Source organism: Periplaneta americana, chromosome 1 (genome assembly GCF_040183065.1).
Source record: "Periplaneta americana isolate PAMFEO1 chromosome 1, P.americana_PAMFEO1_priV1, whole genome shotgun sequence".
Classification (NCBI taxonomy): Eukaryota; Metazoa; Arthropoda; class Insecta; order Blattodea; family Blattidae; genus Periplaneta; species Periplaneta americana.
The window spans coordinates 20,576,537-20,592,513 of record NC_091117.1 but is presented as its reverse complement, the minus strand read 5'-3'; the positions used below and the strand labels follow the sequence as shown (position 1 = coordinate 20,592,513).

At 34.8% G+C, this 15,977-nt stretch overlaps 1 protein-coding gene across 5 annotated transcripts in view; it reads right to left on the bottom strand.

The window, feature by feature from the left end:
* The window catches only part of Larp4B (La-related protein 4B), a 330,307-nt gene that overhangs the window by 88,478 nt on the left and 225,852 nt on the right, over positions 1–15,977 (bottom strand). For all 5 annotated transcript variants that reach the window (XM_069844065.1, XM_069844246.1, XM_069844414.1 and 2 more), the window contains 2 exons: positions 3,034–3,195; positions 2,723–2,859 (listed from right to left, as the gene is read on the bottom strand). In XM_069844065.1, the coding sequence (XP_069700166.1) occupies positions 2,723–2,859; positions 3,034–3,195 (299 nt within the window). The remainder of the gene's footprint in view (positions 1–2,722; positions 2,860–3,033; positions 3,196–15,977) is intronic.

The window sequence follows — 15,977 nt, the reverse complement described above, 5'->3', positions numbered from 1 at the left end:
CTAAAATTCCACATTCAGTATTCCCAACCTAACACACACAACAATTTCTCTCTTCTTACTGCTTAAGTGACATATTGATTTTACTGCTTTAGGCTTTTAACATATTATTTTTGGAGACGTTCAATATAGTAATAATTATAAATTGGAAACTTACCACTGCAATTTCACCTAAATTTCACTGTTAATTGTTTTTAAATATTTGCAAAAATTAAGTAAACTCTACAACTCTACTAAAGTTACTGCATTCGTGATGCAAGTAACATTAAGGAAGCCGTGAAAAAAAATCAACAAACTTGCCGATGTTATTACTGCAATATGTTATATAAATAATACTGTTAAAATATTAAAATGAAAAATAAATCATTACATAACCTTACCGTTTGTTTTAAGTTCGCATTTATAGATTGGGGGAAAAAAAAAGACAGACGTATATAACAGCCTGCTGGAGTATAGCAAAAGGTAAAGGTAAAGGTATCCCCGTAACATGCCATGAAGACACTTGGGGGGCATGGCGGTAGAGCCCCATGCTTTCCATGACCTTGGCACTAGAATGAGGTAGTGTGGTCGGCACCACGCTCTGACCGCCTTTTATCCCCGGGAAAGACCCGATACTCAATTTTATAGGAGGCTGAGTGAACCTCAGGGCCATTCTGAAAGTTTGGCAATGAGAAAAAAATCCTGTCACCACCTGGGATCGAACCCCGGACCTTCCAGTCCGTAGCCAGCTGCTCTACCAACTGAGCTACCACAATGTTGAAGATAGATATTTTCGTTTTGCAAATTTGCCGTCATTGAATAGAAACCAAGATAGAGATTTCATTGCAACTAATTAGAAATTCCTCTTTCAGGTATGTAATAAACGATCTTCGCACAAAATAATGTACGATACACGAGCAGTATGTTTTCTTTCAATTCTTGGAAATTAAAAAAGCTCAACTATGTTTTGCTTTTTCAAACTTTTTCTCGAACATGAAAAATTCAACATACCGCTCTTGTAACACATATTACTATTTTCGAACCACAACTACATATTACTATTTTCGAACCACAACTGCAACAGGAAAATAACATGGGTATCGTGTTCCAACAGAATGGTGTACCACCTCACTGAGCAAAAGATATCCGTGATTATCTGGATTACACATTTGGTAACAACTGTGTGGTCAAGAAGGGCCAATTATGTGATCTCTAAATTCTCTGGGGTTTCGTGAAGAATGATGTGTATGCACAGCGACCCAGGGATATTCAAGATCTCAGAGCAAATATTTTCTCAGCTTTTGAGAATGTTAACCCTGAGATGTTAGACTACACATGGGAGGAATTAACCTCAAGATATGAACTGTGTCGTGTTTGCAATGGTGGACACGTTGAGGTCTAATTTCGAAAAAACTCTCATTCTTCTAGAATAAAAAAGGTATCCCCTTCACATGCCATGAAGGCATTTGAGGGGCATGGAAGTAGAGCCCCATGCTTTCTGTGACCTCGGCACTAGAATGAGGTGGTATGGTCTAGAATGCATGTTCAAATTATTAAACAATAAATAGCAACAGTTCTCATTTTATCATGTTTTTATTTTATGTCTTCCTAAACAGGTCACCCTATATTTTACTAGCAGCTTTCTAGTATGTGTAAGAAATGAACTCGCACAAAAAACAATTTTTGTTAAAAGTGTAGCTTGGACTATCTCATTCTCATCCCTTCAAATGTATGTAAATGTTTTAATTTCTACTCTCAGCCTTTCCTTGCTTATATTAAAGGGAAACTCCCTTATAAAAACTCTCATTCATGGGGGTTGGAGGGAAATTAATCCTACAAAGACTCCTTAAAAAGGAAATTTAAGGTAAGAGTTCACTACATCGTATTGCACTCATCGGACGAATCACACTGATCGGAAGAAGACAATTTTCGCTGTAATTGTTATGTAACCGTGTTCACTACATCGTATCATACGCACCGGCTCTCGGCAAATCCGTCCATGTTTCACGGATGAGCAACTTTTCCGATGTGTGCGATCATGGCCTTCTTTAATAAATCAATTTTAATTGGTCAACTGTTACTATTATGGTGTGTCACGTACAGTGTCGCGCCAAAATGGCAGACGGAAAACTTATTTCGCTTGTAGAAAATTGCAAAGAATTATATGATTTGACGTGTTTCCATTATAGTAATTAAGTCGTTTCTTACATATATATTATATAACCAGTATTTCTTTTGTTTCCTCCTCTTCAATTAGGACGCATGAAGCAATTACAAATTCTTATTTGCTAACACTCATAAATAATAGCCCTAAACTCAAACTCCTCTCTTTTCAGCAATGTCAATATCGTACGACGTCATGTTTTAAACAGCTGATAGGGAATCCGATGAGGTGATGCGGTAGATCCATTACAGTGAACGCACTGCACCTAAAATATTTGTTGCGTGCGATTCGTACGAGGAGTGTGATACGATGTAGTGAACGCTTACCTTTACTGTAATTCAAAACATATACTCACCTTACTGTAGAGGTGATATGGTCTGCTACACAAAAATCTTTGTGTGAAGTAGAATTTTGGGATCTGTTTTTGAACTTAAAACTGTATACTTCTTCCTTTCTACTTGGTATATTTCCCTCCACCCTTCCACTCAACTGTCAGGATTTCAGAGCTCAGAAGTAGGTTATGTAATGACAATGCACTTTGTCACAGGCACATCGTACCATTAAATAAGCCACAAAACTCACCTCTTAATACTTCAGTTATTAATTTGATATCTTTAGTTAGTTTCTTCACTTGATTAAAATTTGCAACAGTCCAGATGGGAACGTATTGGTCATTATCCATTTGAGACAGCAAGTAGGCATCATTGGCCAGATTCTCCCTGTAAAGAGAAAAATGAAAGAAACTCGCAAACTGCAACTAAAGAATTTACAACATAACCTCTGTTCATGGTTTGTGTAGTAGTAAATATCAATGATGGTAAATGTTAGCTTTCTACAGACTATACATTTTTTTTAAAAACAAAAACATAGCGAACAATACCAAAAAAACTTACCTAGAGAAGTAATACTCAAGCTGAGAGGAGAGCATTTGCTTTAATTGGTCCAGGGGGATGCCACCATCCGGCCCGGGAGGATTCGGGTCGGCGGGCGATCCCCCTGGCGGAGTGCTGGCTTGGGCGTAGGTCTCCAGCGAGTCTGCTACACCATTCAGTGAGCTAAAAATCAGAAAATGTTATCTGTTTAGGTTCCTTCTCTTTCACTCTATCTTATGGATGATATGTATAAGGAATATATCAGAACACTGTAAAAGGTCTAAAATCTGAACAGATATTAATCATATCTACATAAGCTTTTCAACAGTAATGCATAATTGCAATTAAAATTGAATGAGCGGATTTCAGACAAAAAGCTCAGACACATCAAATCTTGCATCTGGAAAAGAATATTTTTAAATGACACCTTAAACTTTTTTTAATATCTGAAAGAACGTATTTTTAATCCAAGTTCCTGGAAGATCTCACTCTTTTAATTGAATTTGGCATTATTAAATTAAATTTATTTAATTAGATGTCCGAAATGACCCTCATTTAAAATCTGGCAATGGCTAAGGCGCAGTACAAATACCTCTGAACATTTTCAATTGCTGCTGATTGCATTTATTTTCTCTATTCCTTCCTTACTTTCATCTTCAACTCGTCAATATCACCAGGTCTCGTAACAAAGATCCTATTTTTCAATATCCCCGTAAAAAGTAATCAAATAGGAAAAGATCAGGTGATCTTGCAGGCCACTCTGTGTGTCCTTTTCTTCCGAACCAGCTACTTGGAAACACTTCATTCAGATATTCCCAAGCAGCAAAATGAGGAGGAGCACCATCTTGTTGACAGGAAACCCTATTACCATCAGTATCTCAATTCTCCCATTTTCTATTAAGAACACCTTGTTTCATGTTGATATCAGTAAAAATATTTTCATGACACTGGTACTAAAAAATGTATCAACAACAAAACTGTTATTACAGTAACCATAATCACAGTGCTTCTGTACGAAACAAATTAAGTATTGTGTGGTGATACAAAAAAATATACTCTTTCAGATGGCATTAAAAAACTACTGGGTGTCATTTAAAAATGTACTCAATGTCGTCACAACTCGCAAAATAGCCGCAAAAATATTTTGTTACCATAAAAATATTCCTGTCTAAATACAAGGTTCGATGTGTCTGAACTTTGTCCAAAATCATTCAGTTTTAATTGCAATTATGCGTTACTTTTGAAAAAAATCCTGTAGGCAACCAGTCAATAAGTATTTCATTTACTGTAAGATAAGTGAATCTAGTGATTTGGGTGGTTTACCAAATGAAATTTGTGAAGTAGCAAACGTTAGAAGTTGAAGGCTTTATATGACAGAGTATGTTTCATGAAATGGGGTTAGGAAAAAATTCTAAAAGTATCACAGTCGGTACTTTTTAACATATTTTGCTATGAAGTCGAAAGTGCTGAAGTCATCTAAGTTTTTGGTCAAGTAACTTACTTAAAATCAACAATAGCTATTAAAAATGTCAAAGCTTTTCTCAAAAGAAGCTCAGACCGATATAGATCTAAAAAAATAAGGTATTTACAAGGCAGGAAGGAAACTAATTTTCACTAAAAGCACGTGATAGCACATTTCTTATGATGAAAGTCGTTTTGTTAACGAGGTTAGCAGGAGAGCTTGTCAATCTGAGATAAGGTGATATAGAAGATAAAGGATCTTAATTGATAGAGAAAATTCCAGACTCAAAAACATGCACTGAATGCACATTTACAATTCCAAATAAGAAGGAGAATAATGTGGACTCCACAGAAATTTGCAGTAAGAACATATTACAACTTCTACCAGTAAATATAGAACATTGACAATTTTTTCTTTTCAAGTAGTTTAAGTTTTCTAAATGCCGAGTCTAACAGAATATTTGGAAATACCTCATACAGAAAGTTACACAAGCCATAGTTAAGTCTTCAGTTCTCTGTTGATTGGTTCTGGGACAAATATTCTACGAATGAAAAGAATGGGGGCTGGAAGTCATCACTCATGGCTGAAGTTACATGAAAAAAAAAAAAAAAAAAAAAAAAAAAGTAAATAATGCTAATCAACTTGTGGTTTTTTTTTTTTTCGTTGTTGGTAACTCTATAGCATCTATTAGATGCTTTAAGATTGTGCTAACAGATGGAGTTACTTGTCAACAATGTGACGCTGAAACGTGTTCAGGTTACTGCCCAGCGACAGTCCTGATGTATTTTTGTATTTGTGATGATTGGTTAATTAATATTAACCCGGCACACTCACATTCATACAAATTTCCAGACTCTAGACACCCAGGGAATTATTCTTCTTCAAGAAAAATTCACCGAGCGCCGAGCCCGGGACCTCCTGATCTGGAAACCAGCATGCTGACCAACAGACCACGGAGGCAGTCTCAACTTGTGGTGGGGAAGGAAAATGAATGTCAGATTTTGAGTAATTATGCATCAAATGAGTCAAATCGTAATTTGTTACCTTCAATTCCTCGTACTATAAGCACTAGTTAAGTACGTCACGAAAAGTATAAAAATACTATCGTAGTTGGTAGGGTTCATATCCTATATTTATTATTTGTTCCGGTGTTTAGAATAGTGCAGCAGGGCGTAAACACTAGTAGTAAATCAATTTTGTACTCTTCTGTTATTTAATAAAAGTTTTACAGAAAGTTTTAAAGTGGTTTAATCTTACTTCGTCACAGTTCAACTATTTATTTAAAAGGGTTCAGAAAAGAGTCCAGTTGTATACTCTCAACTGTTTGGAAAAGACCCACTTTATGCTAACGTAGTACTTTTCCAAATCTTAGAGAGACAATATACACTTTTTGCCTATTAGTATAATCTTCTTGGCAGAAAAACACTTAACGTCTACTGATGTCACAGGAATATCAATTTTGAAATTGTTTCGTCCTGAGAAGTCAAATTTTCCCACTTCCCCAAGAAAACATTCACGGCTGCATTGAGATTGGTAGATCCACGATCCTTCTGGAGAATATTTTCTAATTTTTCGCATACTTTTCCTCAAACTGCTTTGGGTGCTGAGCTAAGTTTTTGCCTACCATGATCTAGTAGGTGAATTTGCTCAGACTGGTTTCTCTATTGTTTCCAAAGAAACAATCACAGCAACTAAAACTGTAAAATGTGACCTGATGTAAGCCACCTCAATGTGAATGAAGTCACCCTGAAGAAGCCTCTTAGCACAGTAGATGAAAGTTACCCGATCTTTCAAAGAGAAAATATTGCCTACTTTTTCATCAAAATGAAACGAGTTTATTTACGTAGCTACAAAGAAAGAATACAGAAAAATTGTAGTATTAACACAGCTGACTCCTGATAATTTGTGTGCGGTTAATTAGCGACTTTTTTTTTTTTTTAAATCCTAAAAATATTATAAGGAGATACGGAAAAATCTCAGATAATGAATTATTTATGCACAGTATTACACCTTAATTACAATAGCAAAAAAGTAGATATTTCATAACAATATTCAATGCCAATATAGGCGAATAGTTATACAGTATGTACTTCAATGTCATTGTACGTATAACATACAATAAAAAACATTAATAATAATAATATGATCAAAAACGCAAGTTAATATTTTTTGTTTAATTTTATTTTGAGTTGATTTCATACAACATACCTGCCCATATCCATTAGCCACGAATAACGTGTAAATATGGAAAGCAGGAAAAGTAAATGTTTTAGTAAGATCATATCTCAATTTAGAATATAAGATATTTTAAAAATGAATTATAAAAAAATAACAAGATACTGTCAATTAGTTTTCCTACCATCAGTGTCATTTTTCGAACTGAAGTCGCAAGAAAGAATCGACAAAAAGATGTTAACCGCTTATTTTGTGTACTGATTTCATGACACCTCTCCAATAATTACTAGACTATCACGTCTCAATTTCCCCACGAAACTTGAAACATTTACAAGTCACATTCAGTTCACATTACCTAAACTAATTAAGAACTTGCTGATATATTATCATTAAAAATAGTGTTACATGTCATAACGTGGCATGCTTGAAAAACTCAACAGGTATGCTTTGGATACTTCAGTGGAGCAAAAAAGAACACTAACAACGAAGATAATATTGCAATTTATCACACCCAGACATCGAAATGTCTTCTTACTGTCACTATTTATGGCACTATTGCAATTATTCTATATTTTTCTCTCCACCTGCAGTGAAGAGTGCAGAGTGACATCAAAAACTTTTTCCTTACATTTTTATTGTGGCATAGAAGATGTCTCAGGAATCTTCTTTGCCACATCAATAAATTTAGGAATGCAGTTATACTGTCAGACTCCAAAGCAACTATTCTATCAATAGTCTCTAAACACACACCTTCATCTCAAACAGCAGAAATAAATAAAATGCTCTCTCAATTAATATCACTCAATAAAAGAATTGTATTAAAATGGATACCATCCCATTGTGGAATCCTGGGAAACGAGAATGCGGATACTTCAGCAAAGAAGGGCAGCACTGCTACTTACAGACCTGTTACTAAATCTACGTATTACTCTGTGAAGAGATTTATTAAATCTACATAAATAAATTTCTAAATTATAGACATCAGCTCAAAGAATTTTGAGTGACCACAAGGGTCCTGAATACAATAAACATGTACAGTAATGTGATGTGATACATTAAAGAAAAAAAGTTAATTGTTGAAGGCAAATATAAGTTGATTAATTGAAATAGAGATGATGATGTAATATTTGAAGAGAATCCTTGATAATATTTATAAGAATAGACATTACATAATCAAAAGGAATGTGAAGTTCCTTAAGATAATTCCATGTGAATTTTGTGATTGAACCTCTACTGCCAAACAGCAAACCAATGACGGACCATTGTTTAAGAGGGACGTTGTACTTTTGAGAAAGATACGGCAGACAAGGTTCATATATGGACTTCTTCTCAATATCAACCTCGGTGGCCTGATTTAGGTTTCTTTCGAAAAGGATAATAGGGTCAAGAACAAGAGCCCGTTTTAAGCGTCCGTTGATAGCAATAATGTCTGCCCGTCTAAAAGAACCATCTGATGATACACAATGTACTTCCTCATGAATCTCCCAATTTAAAGTTTTTAACGATATCGCCAAAGCATGTCGTACATGATGATGTCTAGCATTGATCAGCAGCTCGCCTTTGGGGCATTGTCCAAGCACGTGTCCAAGTGTTTCAAGCTCGCTACAGTCTGGATGACGGCAGCGGGTTGTGCTTAGAGTTCTGCCCGGTATTGCGCGAACCGCTGAAATATTGCTTGACATTTTTAAAGCATTGGTCCATTCTGAGGAAGATAGGCCCTTTCGATTGCTTACCCATGAGTTAGCCTTGGGGAGATCACTATAAACAATAACCCCTTTACCACACAATCCCAAGGGGAAAAAATGGAACTCTCTGCACCAAAATCCACAGTTAATTCCCGATTTACCACGAAAATCGTCTGTAGCTGCATTTAGATTGGCAACAGGCCATGATTGTTTGACCAAACACCTGCATAGAATTGGAATATATCAGTCCCCTAACTGCCCATTGTGCAACTCAAACCAAGAAATGGATTCAGAACACCTCAAAATCTGTGCTTCATTGGCTGGTCATGATAATAACTTTGAAAAATATTGGAGTGCAAGAGGTCAAATGACTTTATTGTCAAACGCCTGGCATTAGAAAACAACAACAACATTTTTATTGTAGGCCTACCTTGTTTTTTAACTACACCATGCAGGGGTACAATCAGGACATACAGTAGTTAAAAATGCAAGGAAAAAGTTTTTGATGTCACTTTATAAATCATCTATGTCACAAAATATTACGAAATCAAGTGCGTAGCGTACACTGTAATTTTAGACTATTAAATTTTGTAAGATATAACATGGACATTACTAAGTGCTACTGGATCCATATTAGTGCCTAAAATTGTTCCTTGTGTAGGTACGAAGAAGTATACATTACTTGGCACACACATTCATTAACAAATTCAATAATAATTACTGTTCAAAGAAAATCAAATGACAGTTGTAGCATTAATTACAAATCAGGTATCTTGCCAGTATCTCCAGGAGTCTATTTCACAAAAGTATGGTGTTCTACATTACAAATACTGATGAAAGATGTTGCAAAGTATGGAGTTGTATCTTTCTGTTCCACGAAAGAATTAAAATGTGATGTACGCTACCAATGAATCGCTACTAGTGACGTCATATCAATAAACATACTACGTCATAACATGAAGCAGCTGGTTATCTTCGTATTTCATTCATCGAATTAGGTTATGTTTGTTTCTCTGATCGTAGTGTATTTTAAGGTAGGTTATACAACAAAGATTCGTAGTGTCTAAGAATTTTGTAATCTTGCAATTCTATTTTATTCTAGTTTACTTCTTTAATAATGAAAAATGTATTTCCTCATTATCATCATCATGTTCTTCCGTGATTCCTACATAATGCTTGATTTTTTTTTTCTTTTCTGTGGCACCACAGCCCTTACAGGGCCAAGACTGACTAGCCAGCTGCTGCCTCACATTCACATGCCGAAGCAGGGGTGAACGAACATCCAACCAGAATGGAGGTATCGTGTGGTTAGCACGATGATCCCCCAGCCGAATGCTTCTTGATAGTTTCCCATTAGTCAAGAGATGCCACTAATAACGATCATCACCCCCAAACTTAAATGTTACGAAATTACAAACACTGCAAAATTATTGAAATGGTGTCAAAGGAGATTAAATTGTTTCTTTTGAAGGAAAGAGACACAAGAAGACATATTCTATAGCACATATTTAACAAATTATATCTTAATATTATGAAATAAATACATTTAAATCACATTAGTACATGCATGTATTAGTCTCTTTTCATTGGTAGAGAATACTTTACAATTCACTAGTAAGTTACAAATACTAGTACTTTTGTGGAACACAATCATGAAATTTCATTGGTAATTTGTAAATATGAAGTGGTTAAGTACTATTGTAAAAAAAGTTCTCTGAGGAACAGAAACTAGTAATTTTACTACTTATTAGAGAATTTACTTCAGTGGCTGGTCATGAAAATATCTTTGAAAAATAATTCGAGTGCAAGAGGTCAAATGATTTCATTGTCAAATGCCTGGCATTAGAAAACAACAACTTGTAATGTACAACACCAATCCTTTGTGGAAGAAGCCCCTGGTCTGATCAACTAAGATCTCTACAGAATCCCGCTAGTTTGACAGAGCTGAACTGAATTTCTATGATGGGAACCTACAGTGTGAAATTCTTTAACCTTGATGATATGAAATAGTCTAAAGATAAGTAGAAGAAAGTAATAGTTTCTACCCCCCCCCCCCCGCCCAGATTTTTTTCTGAAAAAAATTTTACTCTGTGGTAATATTTCTTCACTCAGAACAAATTTTCCTTCCTCCTCCACAATTTTCTACCAGCAATTATTTTCACCTAGAAGATCACAGTAATCCATGCTTCGCAAAACTCCATCCTTCAATGTCTCCCATTTTATCTTTTTCCTCCCACTTTCTAATTTTGATTTTCTTTTTTTGGTGCCCCTATTATCTTAAACCAAAGTGGTACTTTTGGACTATTTCAATTACTTGTGTTGTGATAATTTAAACCCTATCTTATTCAAACTTTGAATTTGTGGTTAAAAAATCTTATTCGTTATAACAACTTGGCATATGTAAGAAAAGAAATGTTATTAAGATGAATATTACTAAATTTACTTATGACATTAATTGGTCAAATATTGTAAGGTTCTTTTGTATGCCAAAGGATCGGTTTGACAGAAGATAGACAGTTTTATTCCCAGAGCAAGCTACAACCTAAAATTTATCGTCATAACAATTCATTTCCCTTGGTCAGGTCTGAAACTATGATGCTTGCGTGCATAGATTAAATATAGTAACTTACATAGCAACAATAACTTAGTTGCAAATATTTATACGCTAAGCACCAGAACAGTAGTTGTGTGAAAAATGTGTCCATACATTAACAAGTATCAATGCAGGAAAAATATAGTTACGAAATTCAAATTAGAAATGAAATATATGCAATGGCAACTATGCATTACGTAAACTTCCTTGTTAGCATAAAAAACGTGTTTTTGTCCTGCCATTTGTCATACTAGTGACAGGCAAAATATAAAACTTCACATTGTAAACCATTACTGCTAGCGGTATGGGAGCTCTACTTATGTAATATGCATAAATTAATGTTTGAAATGAATTCCAACCACCAATTTTGCGTCTACTTAATTTCGCCTCTTCTTGCAATTTCATGGGATTTTTTTAATCGTACAAACAATATTAATTGGCAGAAGTTGTAATCTTTTGCCAGAATTCTTCAGTGTCAGAGTTACCTAGTTCTTCCATTCAGATAAGGATTTGACAATGCTGAAAAATTGTTTAATTATAAAGATTTATTGCATTTTATTGGTAGCATATTAACTTTTAGGAGCTGTGCATCCATTATAGTAGCCAGCTAGTATTATGGTCATGACGTGATGTTATAAATTGTATGTCATATATATATATATATATATATATATATATATATATATATATATATATAAAATACGTTGATATTCTTTAATTTTAAATAACATTAAGAACATTGCACTTGATGAAAACAATAATTTTTTGTAATGTTTTTTTTTCTTAAAAAAAATGGGAGCAAAATCATTTCAACTGCAGTCAACTGAAACCCCGTCAGCTCCCATGCATACCAATACACTGATTGTTTTACATGGGCCCTCCCCATCCTTTACCACAGGCTCAATTGCCTGCAGTGACTGGGATGTAAATCTGCGATCTTAGGCATGATAAGTTGACTGGACATATCTTGTGCATCTTAAACCACTCAGCTAACGAACCCAACACGAATTTACCCGATTATGCAAGTATATGAACTCCTGGTTAAGAGCTAGACATTTGCGTGCAATAGTGGTATAAGTCTTCCGGTTCCTAGGGATTAAATATACACAAAACTATTAAGCTCTAAAGACCAATTTTATAAAAATGAAGTATACCTGCTCCAAATGGTTTAGGAACAAAGCTATTTTAGCACTGAAATATTTCATATTTTGGCAATTATATTTTCCCACATTGTACCAGTCTTTAGTCACAACCATATACAGTACAAATTAATGTAATCATAAATAACTATGTAGTATTATTGTCGAATTTTGTAACATGCTACAAGAATCACATTTCCCTGAAAGCGTGGCGATGTCATTCACTCTCTTCCACTTCAATATTTAGCAAGAAGATTGGAAAAATTCAGTAAAAGTTGAATATTGGAGATCACCTTCTTCCATCCCATAATGCCATTAGCCGTTGTGTTCACCTTGATCCAACCATCAACTCCAGTGACGTAGCTGTACATAATCTCTCCCTTTCCGTTATTATTTCCCCTCTCTTTTGTCTCATTCTCTCTAATGTTCTCTCCACTTCATTCTAGGTCCTGTTCTTTCTATTTTCCCCCCTCAGTTCACATAGATGATCTTGATTCATATATTCATTAATAAGAAAGGGCATGTAGAAAATTCTGTTGTACCACTGCTGAATAAATGTTTATTGACGAAATCATGCCCTGCAAGAAATCTGAATGTTGCCGCTACAGACTTTTGTGAAAGTTCAGTTATTAAATGAAATGTACTGCATAACATCTCCCATTTTTACTTGCTTTAGCATTATAATTTTTTTTTATAAAATTGTTATATTCTGATATTAATCTTTCAATACATTGGCAAGACATAGATATAGAAACTTTTGGAATAATTTTGTTAACCTGCCAAGATATCAGCTGCCTCATTACATCCAACACCACTATGTGCAAGGATCCACCACAGTGCCATCGTTTATTTAATCTGACCAGTTATCTTAAAATTATAAGGCATTCTAGAATACCGGTATTATAAAACTGAGGCTTTTTATTCTGCTTGCAGTTCACTTTATAACACTTACTGTTGGAATTTAAAACTTTAGAAAACTTGAAACTTCAGAAGTGTTAAAACTGTTTCTTTTTAAGTAATGTACATTAGCTTGCTGTACAGTCCTGTTTCAGCGTGGTTTCCACCATCATCACAGGCAATAGACTAAGATTATGGAAACCATGGAAATGGAATTGTACAGCAATGCAAGGTGTTCTTCTACCTTTATAATTTATTAGACTGCAATTCTGTAACATAGAGGGAATTGAGTAAATTGGCTAATAATAAAAGTTTTCTTCTACTGACAGAAAGAACACTGTCATCAGTCATCACTAAGGATGAAAATTTTTGTATAAATATTTTGTTTGAGAGTACATATGTTGCTGATTTTTAATATGACATTTCCAACACAAATGCTTTCAGAATATTACGTGCATATTTCAGGGTTTGAGTAATATTCGATTTGTTAGAGAATCTAAGTGCATATTTCAAAATGCTTTGTCTTCTGCGTCTTTATTAATTAATTAATTATTTATTTACTGATTTTTGATCAGTTGCTCATCTGGTCATTTCAGTAGTGTAATTACTGCTCATATTACATACGTGAAATGTTAAATTCAAACATATTACACAATTATTACTATTAAATACAATAGACTAATTCATATTAGTCGTGTAATATTCAATGAGGTGGGCGAGACCTCATACATATGAATATTTGATATATTACACAATCTTATGTTTCTGGTAAAGAATTGTAACTCTTTTGACTAGCATTAGTGGAAGCATCAGAATGTGGTGTACCATCTTGTGCTTAGATTTGCCTTTCATTTCTGCTCTATGATAGCCGTGGTGTGATAGTATTTAAGAAAATGTATGAGAAGAGTCTTTGGAGAAAAAAAAAAAAGTTAAAAGCCAGTCATAACTGGGTGCTAAATCAGTGAGTGAGAGATAAGTCATTAACCAGTGATGGTCAAGTATTATTCTGCAATGCATGGAGAGCAGGTTGAAATTGGGTACAAAGTACAACCCAATTTACAAAATGTGTCCAGTGATATCATGGGGTATGGAGAGGACATTCTCAGCCTTTAAATTCATGTTAATTGGCAGAAGATTTAAGACTCTTAGAAGATAATACGCAAACAGGGGCAGATGCAAGGGGGGGATTAAGGGGAAATTTTGAGAAAAATACGAAACAAGGAACAAAAATAATATTAATTTTAATTCGTGAATGTACATAGGAATTAGAGAGTTTTCCACGTAAATTCTCTTTGCTAAAATGTTAAATTCCAAGAACTGCAGGAAGACAAACACAGCGTTCTTACTTCAAGACAGAAAATCATGAAGAGTATTTTATGCTTTTAATTTTCCTTCTCTTCTTAGACTATTTCATTAGTCAGCTCAAGGACAGGTTTTTAAATCATAAGAGAATCCTAAAGTCCATACAAACTTTGCTGCCTGAAAACAGTGCGAGCATCAGATGAAGATTTAGAAACTGCTGTTCAGGCTGTAGTAAATCAGTGGCCCAATGATGTTGATGCATCACCAGAATCTTTCTTCAATGAATTGAAGATGTGGAGAAGAAATTTCCTTGATCAGAAAACCTTCACCTAATACCTACTGATTTTATATCATCTTTGAACAGGTGCAATGAAATTATTTTTCCCTGCAATCGCAAGGCGCTGAAACTTTTCTGCACGTTGCCTGTAACTACAGCAACACCAGAACGGTCGTTCTCAACATTGCGGTATTTGAAGACTTACTTGAGGAGCACGATGGGAGCAGACAGATTAAATGGACTGGGCTTGATGTATATACATAACAATGTATAAGTAAAAGATCATGAAGTACTGGATGAAATGTCTAAGAAGCCTCGTTGCCTTCTTCCGTAAATGTCATTGTTATTGTTTTTGTATTGCAGTCATTGTAAATGTTAAAATTAAAAAATTATGGTTTATTTAACAACACTCACAATTGCCAAGGTTGTATCAGTGTCGCCGGTGTGCCGGAATTTTTTCCCCTCAGGACTTCTTTTACATGCCAGTAAATCGACTGATATGAGGCCTGTCGCATTTAAACACACTTAAATGCCATCGAGCTGGGTTGGGGTAGAATCCGCAACTTCGAGCACAGAAGGCTATACCGACTACGCTACTCAGGCCAACTTGTAAATGTTTGTGACTCGGAAACAAATTGTGAATATAAACTTATTTCTCATTACTCCATTTTTACTATCTCCTCAAATCCCTCCCCGAAAAAAAGTCCTGCGTCCGCCCCTGTACGCAAAAGACAAATAATTGTACTACAATGTTATTTCAAGTAAATGTAGTACAAAAAAATTGAAAGGAAAATAATTATGAACATTTGACGTGTTTTTAAAACATAAAATTCTCATCCCTAGTCATCACTGTTTAACTCTCCTATTAAACTCCTGACGTGTCAGTGATGACGCCAGCAATTTTAATTGACTAATTTAGTAAGACATTCAGGTAGACAGACTTATTCAAGGTGGTCAACCCATCTAAACTCGTGGACCACACCAATGAAACTTATGGAGTACCAGTATATCTTTAGTTGCCAAGGCAAGTGTCACTGAAATGTAATATCAGTACTGATTAGCATACAATTAAATTTCCATTTGCATATCACCTAGACGTGAAACAAAAACAAACTGAGCCGACATTTAATCTTTAAAGTTGTTGGTTTATAAGGAGAAATGAGAGACATTGTCTGTTAAGGAACATGATTCCAAAAAGCTTGACGCAAATGACTTCTATTAAAATTACTTTTTAGGCATACAGCAGTACTGGAGTCAAAAAAAAATTCATAAATATGGTTTCTGATGTTTAACTATAAAATGTTGAACTGTAAGGCCGAAAGCATATTGCATCAGAAGGCCTGTCTTACAGGATATTTTGGCTTGGACCATCCAATGTGATGGTGTTTACACACATTCTTATAAGTAGAGCCCGGATTTCCATGCAAATGCATGT